Source organism: Macaca mulatta, chromosome 14 (assembly GCF_049350105.2).
Source record: "Macaca mulatta isolate MMU2019108-1 chromosome 14, T2T-MMU8v2.0, whole genome shotgun sequence".
Taxonomy (NCBI): Eukaryota; Metazoa; Chordata; class Mammalia; order Primates; family Cercopithecidae; genus Macaca; species Macaca mulatta.
Window position 1 is genome coordinate 72,700,065 of NC_133419.1, and position 23,959 is coordinate 72,724,023.

At 43.3% G+C, this 23,959-nt stretch overlaps 1 protein-coding gene across 6 annotated transcripts in view; it reads right to left on the reverse strand.

The window, feature by feature from the left end:
* Positions 1-23,959, reverse strand: part of CLPB (ClpB family mitochondrial disaggregase) — a 149,751-nt gene that overhangs the window by 82,269 nt on the left and 43,523 nt on the right. For all 6 annotated transcript variants that reach the window (NM_001261302.1, XM_015115134.3, XM_015115132.3 and 3 more), the window contains 1 exon segment: positions 6,779-6,882. In NM_001261302.1, the coding sequence (NP_001248231.1) occupies positions 6,779-6,882 (104 nt within the window).

The window sequence follows — 23,959 nt, forward strand, 5'->3', positions numbered from 1 at the left end:
GGTACTGAAGCCCAAACTTTCTCTAGGACACCAATGTGCCTCTGAAGATGGCACTCTGAGGGCTGGAGAGAAAGGAAAGAAAAATCGGGCCAACAAGATTTCCATACCAAGCACCCTTGGGCTACCTGAACCAGTAAGACTGCCCTCTACCCAGAAACACCAACGTTGACAAAAGTGGACCCAGCTGAGTAGGCTTCTTGCTAAAGAGCAATGCTCACATGACACAGGAGAAGAGTGAAACTAGGAATGGCATAACCAATGACAAAGTCTCAGCAAGGATGGCAAAGAAGTTTCTTTCCTCCCTAGGCTGTGTCTGTTCTCAGCAGGTAAAACGGACACAAAGCATCTTTGATACCTTTTAGTTTTCTTGCCTGGATCCTCTTTCCTGCTCACACCTTAAATGCTGGTATCCTGAGTAAAGGACTTGTTCTCCTACCACTCCCTCACTTTAAATACTTTCATTGGGCAATTTCGGTCACATCCATTGTTTTAACTCCCAAGCAAATGGAAAATACTCCTAAATCCCTGTCTCCTGCCAAACTACTCCTTTGAGCTCTCCAGACCCACATATCTAACTATTCACTCAAACTAGAAACTGAGGTGTCACCATGCATACCTCCTTTTCCATCAATTCTCACAATCCACTGAGTACTCAATCTTCTAATATTCTGCTAACATCTATTTACTGTATTCCCAAAGATCACCTTTAGGAATCTCCAGATATTTTTTTTTTTTTTTTTTGAGACGGAGTCTCGCTCTGTCGCCCAGACTGGAGTGCAGTGGCGCGATCTCGGCTCACTGCAAGCTCCGCCTCCCAGGTTCACGCCATTCTCCTGCCTCAGCCTCCGGAGTAGCTGGGACTACAGGCGCCCGCCACCACGCCCGGCTAATTTCTTTTTGTATTTTTAGTAGAGACTGGGTTTCACCGTGTTAGCCAGGATGGTCTCGATCTCCTGACCTCGTGATCCGCCCGCCTCGGCCTCCCAAAGTGCTGGGATTACAGGCTTGAGCCACCGCGCCCGGCCAGGAATCTCCAGATATTTTAAATGTATTTTTGGAGGACAGGAGCATAGCTTCTTATCACATTCCCAAAGGAGTCCATTATCCCTAAAAAGTCAAGAACCATTGATAATCTTTCCCCTCCAATTCCTCCTCTACCCTGTCAGAATGGTCCATCTAAAATGCAAGTGTGAATTCGACATTGTCCTGCTTAAAATCCTTTGGCCTTCAGAATAGAGAATGAGCTCCCTAGAACTGCCTTACAAGGTCCTTCCCATGTGTAACCTTCTTCACTCTCTGGCCTTATTTCTTGTTGTTATCCTCAATCCTGCAGCAGATGATTCCATCTGCTGTCATTCCCTAACCCCCACCCAATGCCTCTGCATACACTGTTCCCTCTGTCTGGAAGGTCCATTCCTCTTAGCCTTCCTGGCAATCTCCAACTCATCCTTAAGACCCAATTCAAGGTCACTTACCCTGTGACACTTCCCAGACACCAGTCTGCTCACTTCTCAGGTGGAGCTCACCACTACTTACATCAGTGCTGCCTACATATTTGTGCAGCTACCACTGCATTTATCACTCTGCATTGTGATTCCTTGTTTACAGGCTTGTCTCTGTAAATGACTGGGAGCACTGTTGAGGGGCTAGACTATGTATAATCATTTATATAATCCCAGCAGCTGGCAGAGTGCCTGACATTCAGTAAGAACATGCTGAATTATACATAAATGAAACTAATAAGCAATTACAACTGTAGAGCACTTTACAATCCACACATCACATATTTTATCTCTTGATATTCACAACAATACTAATATAGAAGAAAAGGAATGTATCATCGGAGGTTAGAGAGGTCTTTCCAAAGCCACAAACTATACCTTTCTTCAGTACTAACTGCAGGCCAAGGGCCACAGAAATATCCATTAGAAATTTAGTGAACTTCTTGGACTTAGCACTGACTCCACAGTCTACTATAATAGTGAAGGACTGTCCAACTTTCCTGAGCTTGTGACCTTCCTGTGAATTTGCCTAGACACACTCGAGGGAAAGGGAATTACAGCTCTTGTTCTACTCTACCTTCCTTACCCATCCCTACAAGTCAGGTAATTTTTCATGAAAAAGTCAATCCAATACAAAAATAAGAGAACTACAGGATTCTTTTGTTTGCATTTCATCCATGAGAATGAGTCAGAGCTGGGTATGGTGTCTTGCATACAATTGGCAGTCAATATATATTGGCTGAATGGCTAAAAAAATGAGGTTTCCTTAAACAGAAAAAGGAAAGACATGGTTAAGAAGAAGCTAAAGGCTGAGGCTGATGAGAGAGAAGAGCCCTGAGATGATTCTAAAGGACTATCACTATCCAGGTCCAAGTCAGAACGTTCAGTGCACCAAGTTGGACAGCATACCACATCTAAACCGATACACCCAGGAAAATAAAGCCAGTTGCCAGAAAACTGTGGCAGACAAAAGTAATCTAGAATTAAGAAAAAAAAAAAAAAAAAGGTGGAGAGGGCCGGGCGCGGTGGCTCAAGCCTGTAATCCCAGCACTTTGGGAGGCCGAGACGGGCGGATCACGAGGTCAGGAGATCGAGACCATCCTGGCTAACACCGTGAAACCCCGTCTCTACTAAAAATACAAAAAACTAGCCGGGCGAGGTGGCGGGCGCCTGTAGTCCCAGCTACTCCGGAGGCTGAGGCAGGAGAATGGCCTAAACCCGGGAGGCGGAGCTTGCAGTGAGCTGAGATCCGGCCACTGCACTCCAGCCCGGGCTACAGAGCAAGACTCCGTCTCAAAAAAAAAAAAAGGTGGAGAGGTAGATCTTGCAAGCCACAGTGAGTTTATCAATGATTCCTGACAAACTTCTAGGATGTTATTATTATTTTTTTAACAGTTGGTTGTTTTTGTTTTTGTTTTGAGACAGGGTCTTGCTCTGTCACCCAGGCTGGAGTGCAGTGGCGTGATCTCAGCTCACTACAACCTCTGACTCCTGGGTTCAAGTGATTCTTGTGCCTCAGCCTCCTGAGTAGCTGGGACTACAGGCATGCACCACCACACCTGGCTAAATTTTGTATTTTTAGTAGAAACGGGGTTTTGCCATGTTGGCCAGGCTGGTCTTGAACTGCTAGCCTCATGTGATCTGCTTGCCTCGGCCTCCCAAAGTGCTGGGACTACAAGCGTGAACCACGGTGCCCAGCATTTTGTACCAGTTCTTAAACACTTGGGTAATTACTGGGTACCAGTATGGGTTCCCTAAGAACAATAAATCAACATGCCAGAATAACCTGATTTCCTTTTCTGGAAAGGGTTATTAGACAAGAAAATAAGACAAATGCTAGAAACATTTTAATTTTAGCAAGAAATCTGGGGAAAAAGCTCTTAAAATTTTGTGAACAAAGCAGAGGAACGGAGGATGGAAAAGAATGAAAGTTGATAGAATTACACCTGAGAATGCTGAATAATGCATCAAAATTATCTTCATCATGTGCTCTAGGACTCTGTATTTAATAAAGTCCTTATAAACATTTTAATCCAAGTAAAAGCATGATGGCAGGGGATCTTGTCTGTCTAACTCATCAGTGCTTAAAACACTACCTGGTACACAGGTAGTGATCAATAAATACTTTTGAATAAATAAGTGAATCCACAGAAAGCCTACTACTAAATTTGCAGATCATATGAAATAAGAAGAGATGGTTAATATTTTAATTGTTATTTCATAAGCAGACATGATAGCCTTTTCGAATATTTTTGTTGTCTATCTCTCCCTATCTACCTACCTACCCACAATGTAGGCTGTCTGGCATAAGAGTTAAAAATAATCCAGAGGTTGGCCAGGAAAAAGAAAAGAAAAGAAAAGAAAAGAAAAGAAAAGAAAAGAGAAAAGAAAAGAAAAGAAGAAAGAAAAAAAACTAAGAAAAATAAATTATATAACCTTGAACTAGGAATGCAAAAAAAATCATGTGGAGCAGGGCTGGCAAACTACAGCCTCTGGGCCAAATCCAGCAGGCTGTGTGTTTTTATAAATAACGTTTTCTTGAAACATAGCCACATAGATTTGTTTACTGTTTATGGCTACTTTTGTATCACAATGGTCAAGGTAAGTAGTCACAACTGAGATCAACTGGCCCACAAAGCTTAAATGTTTACTATCTGGCTCTTTCTAGAAAGTTTGCTGACTACTGATCTAGAATGTTGAATGTGAGTATCACCCTGGAGGTTACCATTAAAACACAAAGCTACAAAACATGAATGTGGCCGGGCGCGGTGGTTCACGCCTGTAATCCCAGCACTTTGGGAGGCCGAGGCGAGCAGATCATGAGGCCAGGAGATCGAGACCATCCTGGCTAACACAGTGAAACCCCGTCTCTACTAAAAATACAAAAAGTTAGCCAGGCGTGGTGGTGGGCGCCTGTAGTCCCAGCTACTGGGTAGGCTGAGGCAGGAGAATGGTGTGAACCCAGGGGGCGGAGCTTGCAGTGAGCTGAGATCTCGACACTGCACTCCAGCCTGGGCGACAGAGCGAGACTCCGTCTCAAAAAAGCAAAACAAAACATGAATGTACACCGTGGAGACCAGTGTGACAGCAGAAGTTGGACTAGATAGATGGCTTCATAGCTCTGAGATTCTGTGAAATAAAAAAAACGTTTAATGAGCCCTGCTAGAATCCTGACAGCAGATGAGAAGGCACTCAAAAGAACCCCCTCCTGTCTACCTGGCCCTGCCCTCTCAACAAATGCTCCACTTTGCTTTTTAGTGAGAGCACCTATATTAGTTCATTTTCACACTGCTGATAAAGACATACCTGAAACTGGGAACAAAAAGAGGTTTAATTGGACTTACAGTCCTACATGGCCGGGGAGGCCTCAGAATCATGGCAGAAGGTAAAAGGCACTTCTTACATGGCAGCGGCAGGAGAAAAATGAGGATGAAGCAAAAGGGGGAAACCCCTAACAAACCCATCAGATCTCAAGAGACTTATTCACTATCACAAGAATAGCATGGGAAAGACTGGCCCCCATGTTTCAATTACCTCCCACTAGGTCCCTCCCACAACACATGGGAATTCTGGGAGATACAATTCAAGTTGAGATGTGAATAGAGACACAGCCAAACCATATCAGCACCTAAACTGAAGACAGAGCTGAGCACTGCAATGCTGCGCCTGAATGAGAACAAGATAGCCCATAAGCTGAGTCCCCACATATCAGGCTGCAAATAGAGGGCAAGGGGGTACTCATGAAATTCTCTGTTTAAAACATAAACACAATTCCTCCAGCTCAGTGGGGAATCCAAGGACACAAAGATTGTGGCCTGCACATGAGGAGGAAAGAAAGGACATATGGGTAGATGAGAGTTCAAATAACCATACAAAAGGCCAAGATCTAGAGAACATTCAAAAGAGCAGCTGAGGGCAGGTTGCAACTATTGTCAAGGACAGGGAAGCCTTTGTGGAGGATCTAGCGTTAGCAATGGAGCCTTAAGAGAAGGACTAGGTTTAGAGAGGTGAAAGGGAAGGAAGAGGGTAACTTCACACTTTACCTGGGCAGCAATGCCTTAATGCTCTTGGATACTCTTCTCATGCCACTGATTTGAGAAACCTTCTCCCTGGGGCAGCAACAACACCGCTACTCTGAGTTACCACATACCATGTCAGTCTCGCGGCCTTACAGCTCTGAAGGCTGAGCACACTGCTCCCCTTGGCTGAACTTCCCCCTAGGTCAATGTTCTGGCTCTCGGGTAGTCAGAGAGGCTGTCTGTCCTCCTGGCATCACTGCTAACACTAAAGCAGCCACTGCTCAGCCACCCCATTGCTGGCAATCTCAGAGAGATCTCAGCCTCTGTGAATGGTCCAGGACAAGGGGAAAGCAGTGGGGACAGTCTGGATAAACAAAAGCTCAAATGTAAAATACTCATTTCTGACTGCAGCCAAAGCAACCAGCTTTTTTTTCAACCCCACTTTGGATGAAGTACTCACCAGACACAACATAGACTGACTTGCTGAGGTACCCTCTAACAGACACATGATCAAGCCCTAGTGCAAACTCAAACATCCACCTTGCACATTCAGTCTCCAAGACTCACCCCACAGCCTCTTCATTCTGAAGTTCAAACCACCACCAACACAACATCCCAGACATCCCAGAGAAGGCACTGATGATGACCTCATTTTATAAGGATAGACATCAAGGCACAGAGAAGGTCCACTATTTGTCCTAGATCATAGAGCAAGCTGAGGGGATAGTCCCAGAGGCAGGATTGCATTTTACGTTTACGAGGGAGGAAAAGCAGTATTCAGAATAGTATTATTTAGGGAATTCTGAGGCTGAGGAATCCAGTAAGGCTGTTGTCTAGTTCTGGGGCAGGAATGGGGCAAGGTAAGTCTGCAGGAAATAGGAGAGGAACAAATCCACATTCCACGCAGTTGCCTTAATTATTTTACTGAAAGGTGCTCCGTTGTCCACTCATCTGCAGCTCTACAGGCTGAAGCACTTTCAGGAAAACATCAGTTGAAATGTACTTCCTACCCCCAATTAGGTCATGAAATCAGGCCTCTATTTCTTTCCCCATGTAACTTTAAAGTAACATAAAGTTAGAGCCAAGGGACTGTGAAAAGCAGCTGTTCCGAGCCCTTTGAGTTCTTCATGAGTCCACAGAGGTAAAGAACATGCAGGCTTTCACTCTGAGTTGCTGGTAGAGCTGACACCACAGAGCAAGACTGCATGAAAGACACAAGAGGAGAGCTCTCAGAGAAGCAGGACAGCCCACACTTACCTTCCAAAGAATGGATTCCCTGTTCCTTGGCGGTCTTGTAAACACTGCTGAAATCATCTCCAAGGTTTGGATCAGCCCCGGCAGCAAGCAGGACCTGGACCACACTAGAAGAAAGCACAAAGACAGAAGTGTCAAAAGCAAGAAAGGCCCAGGAGGTACAGACCCAGATCTGGAAGCATGTTTGGGGACTCATGTGAGTGATACAGTGGAAAAAAACCCATGAACTCTGGGAGTGTAAAAGACAAGGATAGGAAAGGCAGCGATAGGAAATCTTAGCTGGATGCAGTGAATAATGACTGTAATCCCAGCACTTTGGGAGGCCAAGACGGGAGTATTACTTGAGTCCAGGAGTTCAAGACCAGTTTGGGCAACACAGTGAAACTTCATTAAAAAAAAAAAAAAAGGCAGCAGCCTCTGAAACTTACCAGCTGAGAAGCTTGGGACAAGTTACTTAACACCTTTCTAAGGCCCAGTTTCCACAATTATAAAATACAAACTGTTTATCCAACAATTACTTATCAAATGCCTACCATGTTCTAGTCCCTGTTCCAGCTGCTGAGGTCTGTGACCTCAAGGAGCTAGGGCCAGTCTGCTGAGAAAACCAATAATTAAGTATAAAGTTACAGCTCAAAGTGTGATAAAGGTTACTACAGGAGAAACGTGCAGCAGAACAAGAAACAAGATCAAGAAAACCCTTACGGCATCAGCAAGATGGCAGAACAGGACTCCCCAGCACTTGCTTCCCAGCAGAAACATCAATTTGAACAATTATCCACAGGCAAAAATACCTTCACAAGAGCTAAGTAAACCAAATGAGAGATTACAGCAGCTGGGCATAGCACAGGGGTAAAGAAAAGGTTACCTACAGAGAGTAGGAAGACAGTTTCCCCTTACCCATATCACCCCTCCCCCAACTCCAGGCGGTACACATGGAGAGAGTTACACTCATGGGGGCAGGAGAGGGAAGTGAGGGCTGGACTTTGCCTTAGACCCTGAATCCAGGCCCACCCCAGTAAAACTCAGTGCCTGGAAGGCTCCCAAACTCCTGGTGGTTACCCTCAGACTAAGCTTCTAGCCTCCCTGGTGCCAGGACATACCCCACAGCCCCAGGCTCCAGATCTGCCTCCTAGCCAGACCGACCTTAGCAGCCCTAGACTCTGGCCCCAGTGCCAGGCCAGCCCCAGCAGTCATGGGCTCTGGGCCCACCCTAACACGAGCCCAGCCCCTACAGTCTCAGGCTTCAGGCCCGCCTTGCAGATTCGATCTCCAGGCCCATCCTAGAGCCAGGGTAGCCTTGGTGGCCCAGGGCTCTAGACTTCCCCCAGAACTGGCTGGGGCATGAATCCAGGCTTCAGGTCTGCCCTAGCACCAGGTCGGCCTGACAGCCTTAGTTATCAGGCCTATACCAGCAGACCCAGCCTCCAGGTCCGCCCCAGGCTCCAGCCCAGCTCACAGCCAAGTTAGTCCACACAGCCCAGAGCTTTAGGCCTGCCCTAGCACCAGGTCAGTACCCCTGGCCTCAGGCAGTGGGCCAGCACCTGCAGACACAGGCTCTAGGCCTGCTCGGTTTCACACCAGTCCCTGTGGCCCCACATTTCAGGCCAGCTCTAGCAGCCCCCAGGCCCATCCCAGTAGACCCAGTACTGAGCTGGCTCCCACAAATCCAGACTCCAGGATAGCCCCCATGGACCCAGGTCACAGGCTGACCCTCATTGCCCTAGTACCCAGGCTAGCCCTCACAGACCTACACCCTCTGGGGCAGTACTGCATATCCAGGTTCTAGACCATCACCCACAGACCCAGGCTCCGTGCCTGCCCAGGAACAGGCCAGCCCAGGCTCCAGGCCAGTCCCATGCCACAGACTTCAGTGAAACCAAAGTCTAGGCCTGCTCCAGCAGATCTGAGGTCCAGACCCACTCCGATAGATGCCAGTAACAGCTTGGCCCCCATGGACTGAGACTCCAGGACCATCCCTATATACCCACATTCCAGGCCAGCCCTTGTGGACCCAGGGCCCTGGCCCAATCCCCATAAACTAAGGCTCCAGGTCTGCTCCAATACCAGACCAACCCCTGTGGACTCAGGCTCCAGGCCCATCAACTTGCACACAGGTGCCAGGTCAATCCCAATGACTAACCATTCCCTGCAGCTTCAGGCTCAAGGCCTATCCCATCACAAGGTCAGTCCCTGTGTACTTAGGCTTCAGGCTGGCCCCCACAGATACAGGCTCTAGGCCCACCCCTGTGGTCCCAATCAACAGGTCCACTCCAATGGCACCAGGCTCCAAGTTCAACCCTAAGGACCCAGGCACCGGGTCAGCTCACCTGCTGACCTATGCACCAGGCCAGCCTGCCTGAGGACTCTAGCACCAAGCTCATTCATGAACCACACAAGACAGCCTGTCCCGAATCTCTGGACAGGCTGAATGATGAAGGGCTTTCCCAGGCAAAGCCAATCTGCAAAGACTGGAGTAAGTCCCTACTTTTTCACATGTTCAGATACCAAAGCATGGCCACAAGAATCAAGAACAATCAGGGAAACTTGATCCCACCCAAAGAACAAAATGAAGGACCAGTAACCAACCCTAAAGAAATGGATATTCATGACCTGCTTCACAAATAATTCAAAATAATTGTTTTAAGAAAGTTTAGCAAACATTAAGAAAATATAGAGAAACAATTTAACAAAATCAGGAAAACAATAAATATTCCAAACAAATTTAAGAGATTGAAATTATGTTTTTAAAAAACATCAAAAGAAATCCTGGAGCTGAAAAATATAATGAATCAAATGAAACTGCAATATAGAGCATCAACAGCAGAACTGAAAAGCAGAAGACAGAATATGTGAACTCAAAAATGAGCTATTCGAAAATAGGAAGACAAATGGCTTCCAATAAGATTCAGTCCAAATAAGACTACACCAAGACATATTATAATCAAACTATCAAAAATTAAAGACAAAGAAGGATTGTGAAAGCAGTGAGAGCAAAAAAGCAAGTAATATATAAGGGACTTCCAATAAGGCTGACAGTGGATTTCACATTATAAATCTTATAGGCCAGGAGAGAACAGGATGATAAATTCAAAATGTTGAATAAAAAAAAACCCTGTCAACTAAGAAGACTATACCCAGCAAAACTATTCTTCAGAAATCAAGGAAAGATAAAGACTTTCCCAGAGAAATAAAAGCCAAGGGAGTTTATCACCACGAGACCTGTCTTATATTTCTTAGACAGGTCTGATGGTGATAAATTTACAAGAAATGCTAAAGAGAGTGCTTCATGTTGAAAGAAAAGGATGCTAATTAGCAACACAAAAACACGAAAGTATAAAACTCACTGGAAGCCTTAGAAACATGCTGAAATTGGCCGGGCGCGGTGGCTCAAGCCTGTAATCCCAGCACTTTGGGAGGCCGAGACGGGCGGATCACAAGGTCAGGAGATCGAGACCATCCTGGCTAACCCGGTGAAACCCTGTCTCTACTAAAAAAAAAATACAAAAAACTAGCCGGGCGAGGTGGCAGGCGCCTGTAGTCCCAGCTACTCCGGAGGCTGAGGCAGGAGAATGGCGTAAACCCGGGAGGTGGAGCTTGCAGTGAGCCGAGATCCGGCCACTGCACTCCAGCCTGGGCGACAGAGCAAGACTCCAACTCAAAAAAAAAAAAAAAAAAAAAAAAGAAACATGCTGAAACCCCATCTCCACCAAAAACAGACAAATACAAACATTAGCCAGGCATGGTGTTACATGCCAGTAGTCTCAGCTACTTGGGAGGCTGAGGTAGGAAAATCACTTGAGCTTGGGGGGCAGAGATTGTAGTGAGCTAAGATCAACCACTGCACTCCAGCCTGGGTGACAGAATGAGACTCTATCTCAAAACAAACAAACAAAACACCCGATAAACCTCACTGGTAATGGTAAGCACATAGTCAAATTCAGAATACCATGATACTGTAAATGGTGGTAAGTAAATCACTTTTATCTTTAGTATTAAGGTCAAAATACAAAACTGCTAAAAATAATAATAGCTACAATAATTTGTTAAGGGATATATAATACAAAATATGTAAATTGTGACACTAAAAATACAGAATATGTTTGTGGCGGGTGTGGAATAAGTGTAAAGTAACCACAAAGCAAAGCCTAAAGTAGATTCATAAAAGGTAAAAAGTAAGGAATATAAGTATACTACTAAAGAAAATCACCTAATAGGGGGCAGTTCCAAGACGGCTGAATAGGAAGAGCTCCAGCCTCCAGCTCCCAGCGTGAGTGACACAGAAGACGGGTGATTTCTACATTTCCAACTGAGGTACCAGATTCATCTCACTGGGGAGTGTCAGACAGTGGGTGCAGGACAGTGGGTGCAGCCCAACAAGCGAGAGCCCAAGGCACCGCCTCAACCAGGAAGCGCAAGGGAGAAGGGAATTCCCTTTCCTAGACAAGGGAAACCGTGACACACAACACCTGGAAAATCGGGTCACTCCCACCCTAATACTGTGCTTTACAAAGGGTCTTAGCAAACGGCACACCAGGAGATTATATCCTGCGCCTGGCTCGGAGGGTCCCATGCCCATGGAGCCTCCCTCATTGCTAGCACAGCAGTCTGAGATCTAACTGCAAGGCAGCAGCAAGGCTGGGGGAGGGGGGCCTGCCATTGCTGAGGCTTAGGTAGGTAAATAAAGTCCCTGGGAAGCTCGAACTGGGTGGAGCCCACCGCAGCTCAAGGAGGCCTGCCTGCCTCTGTAGACTCCACCTCTGGGGACAGGGCATAGGCAAACAAAAGGCAGCAGAAACCTCTGCAGATGTAAATGTCTCTGTCTGACAGCTTTGAAGAGAGTAGTGGTTCTCCCAGCATGGAGTCTGAGATCTGAGAACAGACAGACTGCCTGCTCAAGTAGGTCCCTGATCCCCGATTAGCCTAACTGGGAGACATCCCCCACTAGGGGCAGACTGACACCTCACACCTCACACCTCACATGGCCAGGTACACCTCTGAGACAAAGCTATCAGAGGAACGATCAGACAGCAACATTAGCCGTTCAGCAATATTCACTTTTCTGCAGCCTCCGCTGCTGATGCCCAGGCAAACAGGGTCTGCACTGAACCTCAAGCAAACTCCAACAGACCTGCAGCTGAGGGTCCTGACTGTTAGAAGGAAAACTAACGAACAGAAAGGACATCCACACCAAAACCCCATCTGTATGTCACCATCATCAAAGACCAAAGGTAGATAAAACCACAAAGATGGGGAAAAAGCAGTGTAGAAAAGCTGGAAATTCTAAAAATCAGAGCGCCTCTCCCCTTCCAAAGGAATGCAGTTCCTCGCCAGCAACAGAACAAAGCTGCTTGGAGAATGACTTTGATGAGCTGAGAGAAGAAGGCTTCAGACAATCAAACTTCTCTGAGCTAAAGGAGGAAGTACGAACCCAGCACAAAGAAGCTAAAAACCTTGAAAAAAGATTTGACGAATGGCTAACTAGAATAACCAATGCAGGGAAGTCCTTAAAAGACCTGATAGAGATGAAAACCATGACACGAGAACTACGTGACAAATGCACAAGCTTCAGTAACCGACTTGATCAACTGGAAGAAAGGGTATCAGTAATTGAAGATCAAATGAATGAAATAAAGCGAGAAGAGAAGTTTAAAGAAAAAGGAGTAAAAAGAGGCCGGGCGCGGTGGCTCAAGCCTGTAATCCCAGCACTTTGGGAGGCCGAGACGGGCGGATCACGAGGTCAGGAGATCGAGACCATCCTGGCTAACACGGTGAAACCCCGTCTCTACTAAAAAATACAAAAAACTAGCCGGGCGAGGTGGCGGGCGCCTGTAGTCCCAGCTACTCCGGAGGCTGAGGCAGGAGAATGGTGGAAACCCGGGAGGCGGAGCTTGCAGTGAGCTGAGATCCGGCCACTGCACTCCAGCCTGGGCGACAGAGCAAGACTCCGTCTCAAACAAACAAACAAAAAAAAAAGTAAAAAGAAATGAACAAAGCCTCCAAGAAATATGGGACTATGTGAAAAGACTAAATCTACGTCTGATTGGTGTAGGTGAAAGTGACGGCAGAATGTAACCAAGTTGGAAAACACTCTGCAGAATATTATCCAGGAGAACTTCCCCAACCTAGCAAGGCAGGCCAACATTCAAATTCAGGAAATACAGAGAACGCCACAAAGATACTTCTCGAGAAGAGCAGCTCCAAGACACATAATTGTCAGATTCACCAAAGCTGAAATGAAGGAAAAAATGTTAAGGGCAGCCAGAGAGAAAGGTTGGGTTACCCACAAAGGGAAGCCCATCAGACTAACAGCGGATCTCTCGGCAGAAACTCTACAAGCCAGAAGAGAGTGGGAGCCAATATTCAACATTCTTAAAGAAAAGAATTTTCAACCGGAATTTCATATCCAGCCAAACTAAGTTTCACAAGTGAAGGAGAAATAAAATCCTTTACAGACAAGCAAATGCTGAGAGATTTTGTCACCACCAGGCCTGCCCTACGTGAGCTCCTGAAGGAAGCACTAAACATGGAAAGGAACAACCGGGACCAGCCACTGCAAAAACATGCCAAAATGTAAAGACCATCGAGGCTAGGAAGAAACTGCATCAACTAACGAGCAAAATAACCAGCTAACATCATAATGACAGGATCGAGTTCACACATAACAATATTAACCTTAAATGTAAACGGGCTAAATGCTCCAATTAAAAGACACAGACTGGCAAATTGGATAAAGAGTCAAGACCCATCAGTTTGCAGTATCCAGGAGACCCATCTCATATGCAAAGACACACATAGGCTCAAAATAAAGGGATGGAGGAAGATCTACCAAGCAAATGGAGAACAAAAAAAATGCAGGGGTTGCAATCCTAGTCTCCGATAACACAGACTTTAAACCAACAAAGATCAAAAGAGACAAAGAAGGCCATTACATAATGGTAAAGGGATCAATTCAACAAGAAGAGCTAACTATCCTAAATATATATGCACTCAATACAGGAGCACCCAGATGCATAAAGCAATTCCTTAGAGACTTACAAAGAGACTTAGACTCCCAAACGATAATAATGGGAGACTTTAACACCCCCTGTCAACATTAGACAGATCATCGAGACAGAAAGTTAACAAGGATAACCAGGAATTGAACTCAATTCTGCACCAACTGGACCTAATAGACATCTACAGAACTCTCCACCCCAAATCAACAGAATATACACTCTTCTGAGCACCACATCACACTTATTCCAAAATTGACCACATAGTTGGAAGTAAAGCACTCCTCAGCAAATGTAAGAGAACAGAAATTATAACAAACTGTCTCTCAGACCACAGTGCAATCAAACTAGAACTCAGGATTAAGAAACTAAATTAAAACCACTCAACTACATGGAAACTGAACAACTTGCTTCTGAATGCCTACTGGGTACATAACGAAATGAAGGCAGAAATAAAGATGTTCTTTGAAACCAATGAGAACAAAGATACAACATACCAGAATCTCTGGGACACATTTAAAGCAGTGTGTAGAGGGAAATTTATAGCACTAAGTGCCCACAAGAGAAAGCAGGAAAGATCTAAAGTTGACATCCTAACATCACAATTAAAAGAACTAGAGAAGCAAGAGCAAACACATTCAAAAGCTAGCAGAAGGCAAGAAATAACTAAGATCAGAGCAGAACTGAAGGAGCTAGAGACACAAAAAATCCTTCAAAAAAAAAAATCAATGAATCCAGGAGCTGGTTTTTTGAATAGATCACCAAAATTGATAGACCACTAGCAAGACTAATAAAGAAGAGAAAAGAGAAGAATCAAATAGACGCAATAAAAAATGATAAAGGGGTATCACCATCGACCCCACAGAAATACAAACTACCATCAGAGAATACTATAAACACCTCTACGCAAATAAACTAGAAACCCTAGAAGAAATGAATAAATTCCTGGACACATACACTCTCCCAAGACTAAACCAGGAGAAGTTGAATCCCTGAATAGACCAGTAACAGGCTCTGAAATTGAGGCAATAATTAATAGCCTACCAACTAAAAAAGGTCCAGGACCAGACGAATTCACCAGAGGTACAAGGAGGAGTTGGTACCATTCCTTCTGAAACTATTCCAATCAATAGAAAAAGAGGGAATCCTCCCTAACTCATTTTATGAGGCCAACATCATCCTGATACCAAAGCCTGGCAGAGACACAACAAAAAAGGAGAATTGTGGACCAATATCCCTGATGAACACTGATGCAAAAATCCTCAGTAAAATACTGGCAAACCGAATCCAGCAGCACATCAAAAAGCTTATCCACCATGATCAAGTGGGCTTCATCCCTGGGATGCAAGGCTGGTTCAATATACACAAAACAATAAATGTAATCCAGCATATAAACAGAACCAAAGACAAAAACCACATGATTATCTCAACAGATGCAGAAAAGACTTTTGACAAAATTCAACAGCCCTTCATACTAAAAACTTTCAATAAATTCGGTATTTATGGAACGTATCTCAAAATAGTAAGAGCTATTTATGACAAACCCACAGCCAGTATCACAATGAATGGGCAAAAACTGGAAGCATTCCCCTTGAAAACTGGCACAAGACTCACTCACCATGCCCTCTCTCACCACTCCTATTCAACATAGTGTTGGAAGTTCTGGCCAGGGCAATCAGGCAAGAGAAAGAAATAAAAGGTATTCAGTTAGGAAAAGAGGAAGTCAAATTGTCCCTGTTTGCAGATGACATGATTGTATATTTAGAAAACCCCATCGTCTCAGCCCAAAATCCCCTTAAGCTGATAAGCAACTTCAGCAAAGTCTCAGGATACAAAATCAATGTGCAAAAATCACAAGCATTCTTATATACCAATAACAGACAAACAGAGAGCCAAATCATGAATGAACTCCCATTCACAATAGATTCAAAGAGAATACCTAGGAATCCAACTTACAAGGGATGTGAAGGACCTCTTCAAGGAGAACTACAAACCACTGCTCAATGAAATAAAAGAGAACACAAACAAATGGAAGAACATTCCATGTTCATGGATAGGAAGAATCAATATCATGAAAATGGCCATACTGTCCAAGGTAATTTATAGATTCAATGCCATCCCCATCAAGCTACCAATGACTTTCTTCACGGAATTGGAAAAAACTACTTTAAAGCTCATATGGAACCAAAAAAGAGCCCACATTGCCAAGACAATCCTAAGCAAAAAGAACAAAGCTGGAAGCATTACACTATCTGACTTCAAACTATACTATAGTATAGTACATACAGTAACCAAAACAGCATGGTACTGGTACCAAAACAGAGATATAGACCAATGGAACAGAACAGAGCCCTCAGAAATAGTACCACACATCTACAACCATCTGATCTTTGACAAACCTGACAAAAACAAGAAATGGGGAAAGGATTCCCTATTCAACAAATGGTGCTGGGAAAACTGGCTAGCCATAAGTAGAAAGCTGAAACTGGATCCCTTCCTTACACCTTATATAAAAATTAATTCAAGATGAATTAGAGACTTAAATATTAGATAAAAACCCTAGAAGAAAACCTAGGCGATACCATTCAGGACATAGGCATGGGCAAGGACTTCATGTCTAAAACACCAAAAGCAATGGCAACAAAAGCCAAAATTGACAAATGGGATCTCATTAAACTAAAGAGCTTCTGCACAGCAAAAGAAACTACCATCAGAGTGAACAGGCAACCTACAGAATGGGAGAATATTTTTGCAATCTACTCATCTGACAAAGGGCTAATATCCAGAACCTACAAAGAACTCAAACAAATTTACAAGAAAAAAATAAACAACCCCATCAAAAAGTGGGCAAGGGATATGAACAGACACTTCTCAAAAGAAGACATTTATGCAGCCAACAGACACACGAAAAAATGCTCACCATCACTAGCCATCAGAGAAATGCAAATCAAAACCACAATGAGATACCATCTCACACCAGTTAGAATGGTGATCATTAAAAAGTCAGGAAACAACAAGTGCTGGAGAGGATGTGGAGAAATAGGAACATTTTTATACTGTTGGTGGGACTGTAAACTTGTTCAACCATGGTGGAAGACAGTGTGGCAATTCCTCAAGGATCTAGAACTAGAAATACCATTTGACCCAGCCATCCCATTACTGGGTTATAATACCCAAAGGATTTATAATACCCAAAGGATTATAAATCATGCTGCTATAAAGACACATGCACATGTATGTTTACTGCGGCACTATTCACAATGGCAAAGACTTGGAGCCAACCCAAATGTCCATCAATGACAGACTGGATTAAGAAAATGTGGCACCTATACACCATGGAATACTATGCAGCCATAAAAAAGGATGAGTTCACGTCTTTTGTAGGGACATGGATGCAGCTGGAAACCATCATTCTCAGCAAACTATCGCAAGAACAGAAAACCAAACACCGCATGTTCTCACTCATAGGTGGGAATTGAACAATGAGAACACTTGGACACAGGAAGGGGAACATCACACACCGGGGCCTGTTGTGGGGTGGGGGGATAGCATTAGGAGATATACTTAATGTAAATGACGAGTTAATGGGTGCAGCACACCAACATGGCACATGTATACATATGTAACAAACCTGCACGTTATGCACATATACCCTAGAACATAAAGTATAATAAAAAAAAAAGAAAGAAAATCACCTAATCACAAAGGAAGACAGCAAGAGAGGAAGAGAGGAACAATGGATCTATAAAACAACCAGAAAACAATAAAATGTCAGAAGTTAGTCCTCACTTATCAATAATTGCCTAAAGGCAATAATTGCCTAAAGACAATTAATCAATAATTGCCTAAAGACATTAAAATGTAAATGGATTAAAAAGAGGAAGACCCAACTGTATGTTACCTACAAGAGACTCACTTTACCTATAAGGACACACACAGATTGAACATGAAGGAATGGAAAAAAATATCGCATGCAAATGGGAACCAAAAGAGAGCAGAAGTACCGGGATTCATATGGAATAAAATAGACTTTAAGTCAAAACTGTATAAAGAGACAAAGAAGGTCATAATATAATAATAAAAGGGTCAATTAATCAAGAGACTATAACAATTGTAAATACATATGCACCTAACATCACAGTACCTAAATATATAAAGCAACTATTAATCAATGGGAAAGGAAAGACAGACTATACTACAGAAACAGCAGGGACTTCAATATCCTACTTTCAGCAATGGACAGGTCATCCAGAAAGAAAATAAATAAGGAAATGTCTGACTTAAACTATACTTTAGACTAAATGGATATAACAGACCTATACAGAACATTCCATCCAACAGCAGTACAACACACATTCTTCTCAAGCACATGGGAACATTAAAGGTCTCCCCTTACATGCATCTCCTTAGTCCAAATTCCAAGATTAACTACTATTTATAGATTGGTAAGTTTCCTTCCAAACCTTTGCAATTACAAAAATCACTCCAGTGGCTGTGTGAGAAGAGGGAGTATGACCAGAGGCAGGGGCTCCATATGTTAGCTTCCCTTCTTCTTCCTGCTATTTATGTAATATTCCCACTAATACATTGTTTTCCCTTCTAATAAAAAAAGGGCTCATGTTCACTATAAAAAAAAAAACAGAAAATACAGATAATCAAAAGAAGAAAAGGTCTTAGAACCTATAACATCTTTCCAGTTTCTTCAATGGATATATACATAATTTTATTTATAAAAATGGGATCATGTACAAACTTTCTCTCTGAATGCACATAAATCCTTTCATGTATTATATGTGTATTCCATTGTTTTACTGGCAGGGTACAGTAGCTCATGCTTATAATCCCAGCACTTTGGGAGGCCAAGGTAGACAGATCACCTGAGGTCAGGAGTTCGAGACCAGCCTGGCCAACAAGGTGAAACCCTGTCTCTACTAAAAATACAAAAATTAACCAGGCATGGTGGTGTATGTCTGTAATCTCAGCTACTCGGGAGGCTAAGGCAGGAGAATCGCTTGAATCCGGGAGGCGGAGGATGCAGTGAGCCGAGATCGCGCCACTGCATCGAGCCTGGGCAACACAGCAAGACTCCGTCTCAAACAACAACAAAAAAACCCACATTGTTTTAAATGGCTATACAGTATTCCACTATAAGACTATTCCATGCTTGATTTAAGCAATCCCTATTATAAAACAAGATTGTTTTAAATATTAATAACATAATATTTCTGATTATTTCCTTTGGATAAATTCATATGAGATAAAATTTACTTCAAAAAGTATAAGCATTTTAAGGGTTTTATAAATATTACGAAGTTGTTTTGCAAAAAGATTGTATTAATTTTTATTTTCACTAGCAAAGTATGCTGTATGACAGTAACTGCTGTGCCTTCCTTTACCAAAATAGAGTGTTTTTTTTCTTTTTTTCCAGAAATGTGTCAATCTGGAAAACAGAAAATGGAATCACACTGCTCTTTCAGTTTGCATTTCTTGATTACTAGTGAGGATGAATTTTTTAAAAAATATGTTTAGCAGTCAGTTGTGCTTCTTCTTCACAAATCCCTTATTAAGGTCCTTTGCCCATCTTTCTCTTAGGGTGTCTATCTTTTGCTTACTAACCTTCAAAACTGCTAATGCTTCTGCAAGCAGAAGTGGTAAGCATTTCAAACTAATTACTTATCATAACTATTAAAAAGCCAAACTATAGTTTGTTTTCACTTCCTGGTTAGTTTTTTAGTATTTGTAACCAGTAATGTTGATGGTTTCCCACATACCATTTGGTTTGAATTTCATTACCTTCAACAGGCACAGTACCTGATTCAATGACTTGCTGAATGAATGAATAAATTCCAACTTCCATGCACACAAAGATACAGTCCTTACAGGTAAGCCCAAAACCAGACTCTATCTCCTACGTAGCAGTGGTTCTTCTATATGTGACTTAATATAGTTAAGTGAGTCTTCTGTGCCTACTCACCTTACCTAAAATAACTTTTAAAATTATCTTCAAAGGTAATTTATCCAGAATATGAATTAAGATTTCAATGAGAAATGAGAAGGGTCTCTAAGCAGCTAAAATCTGTCTAAAACTCATATATTTAATTCATAGAAGAGTCTGTCGGGTTCTCATTTGGAGACTATTTACTCTCAGTTTATACACAATTTGCATTAAGATTGGCATTAGTCAGTCTTCCTATTTCCCAGAACATTTAAAGCCAAGAGGGTATAATAAGGCAGATACAGATAGGCAAACTAATTGAAAGCACTGCAAAACAATGTCTGATAGAGAAGTAGTATGGCACAGAAGTCAAGAAAACTGGCTGTAAAATCTGGGATGATCAGAGCATCAGAATGAATAATGACAGTAATGGATTATAACCCATTAATTATATATAATTATAACGCATTGAGTAAAATAAGATTCTCCATTGAAGTCCATATTGAAAATTAATAAATAAGTAAATGGGAGAGAAGGGAAAGTTCTGTCTTACTATAGAATGAAAACTAATAATTGTAGAAGGAATGATGAAATTAGAAAACCACCATTTTGTGGCCTCACAATAATTATTAGGGATAATAAGAGTATCTAGCTCATCATTGTGTTAATACACATAAAGAAGCTTAGAGCAGTGTCTGACACATAACAACTGCTCAATGAATGTTAGTTATTATTACTATGTACATGACCCTATGGTTGGACTGAGAGAAGTCAGGAGACATATGAATTAAGACATCTAAACTGGGAAGACAGCATGACATTTTATAACAAGCACAGAGAGACCTGTGTTCAAATCAAAGCTCTATCATTTACTGATTGTGTGTTCTTGGACCAGTTACTACACCTCTGGGCCTTCATTTCCTTACCAGCATAATGGAGATAATGATGGCTGCTGTGCAGGTTATATGTATGTAAAACTCCATAGTGCCTGACACATTGAAAAAAAAAAAAAAAAAAAAAAAAAAGCTCCACAAATCTAAGCTCTTTACCCTCTGTTTGTATAATCTTAGCAATAATCACATGAATCTGGGCTGTGATGGGCACCAGATCTATACCTGACCACCCCAGCACTCATGCTGGCATACTCCTGTGTTAAGAAGGCAGCTCTTCTATATTCTGCACAAGTTGATGTGTGTTAAAATCCAAGTGTCTATCTAAACTCAAAGAGACGTAATTTGGTTAATCCTCAGCTGCTGTGTCCAATCACCATTCAATCACACTCCCTCCCATGGCATGCTGTCCCTCCAGGCAGCTAGTGTCACTAACTGTGCTACTTGGGCTTCTCCAGGTTCATGAGTATTGATTCCATCTGTCCAATTTGCAGGCTGTAGGACGTGTCCAAGCAACCACGTATGTTGCCCTTGGTCCCGGAGGGCAGACAGTGGTCTGGCAGGGTGGGGTGGAGAGAGCGACTAGGATCGACCCTATGGCTGCTAACCCAATCAAAGGGAATGGGCAATTCACTTCACAAACTTGGAGGCCAAAGGGGGTAAGCATCCAAGATAGTGACTCATCCTGAAACCTCAGAGAAGATTCCCTTAACTTTTTGTTTGTTTGTTTGTTTTTGAGACAGAATCTCACTCTGTCGCCCAGGCTGGAGTGCAGTGGCACTATCTCAGCTCACCGCAAGCTTCACCTCTGAGGTTCATGTCATTCTCCTGCCTCAGCCTCCTGAGTAGCTGGGACTACAGGCACCCACCATCACGCCCGGCTAATTTTTTGTATTTTTAGTAGAGACGGGGTTTCACTACGTCAGCCAGGATGGTCTCAATCTCCTGACCTCATGATCTGCCTGCCTCAGCCTCCCAAAGTGCTGGGATTACAGGGGTGAGCCACTGCGCCCAGCCCTCCCTTCACTTTTAATAATACTCAAAAGGCATCAGCACCACTGTGGGGTATAGACAGGGCTAAAGAAACCATGGCTGCTCAGTAGCCAACAGTGGCATCAAACACCTTGCCATATGGCCAGTAGGTTTTTTGTTCAACAGCCTTCATGTACTTACAAAGCATCTAACCAAGAGCTCCAGTGGGGTCAGGCCCTTCTTGAAGAAGCCAGCCCAGATCGGCCTACAGGGCTACAAGAGTATGATTCACCACTAGCTTTGATCACCAAAAGAACCTCACTGAAACTACAGCATATAGCATACAGCACGGCAGAAACAGAGTAGGAGGCTAGCCAGGTTAGAGAAATCTAAGGCAAGGATGGTGAAAACAGGCTTAGCAGTAGGCCAACACCAGGGAGTGCCAAGAAGTTCACAGTCAAAATAAAATCAAGGGCCACACACCAGGCAGCAAAGGTGTATATGAGGGCAGAGGTCAAGAACTAGAGGGTGAGGCAGAATAGATTATAAACCAAGTGAGTAGACAGAAACCAAGGATTACACCGGTACCAAAAGTCAAGGCAAGGCAAAAGCAGCAGCATCCAGGAGCAGCAGTAAGAAGACAATGGAAATGGAATGATTTCTGCCTCTTTTGTTTTCTGCTGAAGCAGAAAGAAATCCCCAACTCAAAACAGCATTTGGGAGGTGACTTACATGGGGAGATGATGGTGAGTCAGCCCACCTGGCTGATATACAGAATACAGAGTGAGCAATAAGAACCGAATCTGACGGCACAGAGGAAGGTAGGCACTGCTACTGGAGCTGATCCATTAAATAGGACAATAGCAACTTCTCCTTCGTTCTGGTGCTGGCATACTGGCTGCCATATGGTAGGTTCTGGTTTCACTATTACTGTCTTAAATTTGAGTAGCTGGTACCAAATGGGCTGTGGTATAAGGCTAGGCCTTCACGGTCTTAACAGTTGGATTAAAGGAGGCAGAGTACACCAGGCCACTCAATTATGTTTTTCTGTATCAGGAAACATCTTCACTCAAAGGAATTACTCCACAGACACTCACTGGGTAAAGGCTTAAGAATATCAGCAATTCTCTGGCAGGCATAGTGGCTCATACCTATAATTCCAGCACTCTGAGAGACTGAGGCAGGAGGATCGTTTGAGCCCAGGAGTTTAAGACCAGCCTGGGCAACACAGTGAGATCCTATCTCTTAAAAAAATTTTTAAATTAGCCAGGTGTGGTGGCACATGCCTGTAGTTCCAGCTACTCAGGAAGATCGCTTGAGCTCAGGAGGTCAAGGCTGCAGTGAGCTGTAGTTGTGCCACCGCACTCCAGCCTGGGCAAAAAAAAAAAAAAAAAAAAAAATTATTAGCCATTCTGTCAACCAGCTAAAGATTTGGCCTCTCATGGTAGTACAACCCTCAAAGGCTAGGGATAATCTCCAGATACCCTATTACCCTTACTAATTTGGGGAAGCAGAGAATGTCTATGGCATAAGTATGTTATATTCACTTCCCAATACTGACTTTTATTCCCTCTTTTATGCTCGTTTTCTTTGTCTGCACAGCACCCAGTTTTCACCCTTGTGGTAGGTGACCCTCATATTGTATCATGATGGCCTGCTTACTTTTATTTGCCTTTCCCATTAGATTATGGGGGCAATAAAATTCCCTTCACTTCCCAATACTGACTTTCAGGTGGTTAACAGTCTGTAGGAGCACTTTGCCCCAAATAAGGTTTTGACAGAAATGCTAGGATCAGAAAGCCCAACAGGCCAGGCACAGTGGCTCACGCCTATAATCCCAGCACTCCAGGAGGCTGAGGCAAGCAGATCACTTGAGGCCAGGAGTTGGAGACCAGCCTGGCCAACATGGTAAAACCCCGTCTCTACTAAAAATACAAAAATTAGCTGGGTGTGGTGGCAGGCGCCTGTAATCTCAGCTAACTGGGAGGCTGAGGCAGGAGAATCACTTCAACCCAGGAGGCAGAGGTTGCAGTGAGCCAAGGTCACACCACTGCACTCCAGCCTGGGCAACAGAGCGAGACTCTTGTCTCAAAAAAAGGAAATAGAAAAAAAAAAAAAGAAAAAAGAAAAAGAAGACCCCCCAAAAATAAGGCAAGGATATGAACAGCCTAGAAGAGGAAACTAAAAAAAGATTATTACTAGGTATATAAAGAAAATCTTCAAGTTCATTTGTTATTACAGAAATGCAAATTAAAATGAGGTATCACTGTAAATTCAACATATTGACAAATGTTAGACAGCTGAAAAATGGCAAGTGTTGGTGAAGACATGAGGATCTGGGACTCTTCATGCACTGTTAGGGTACAGACTGGTACAGCCATTCTGGAAGCCAACC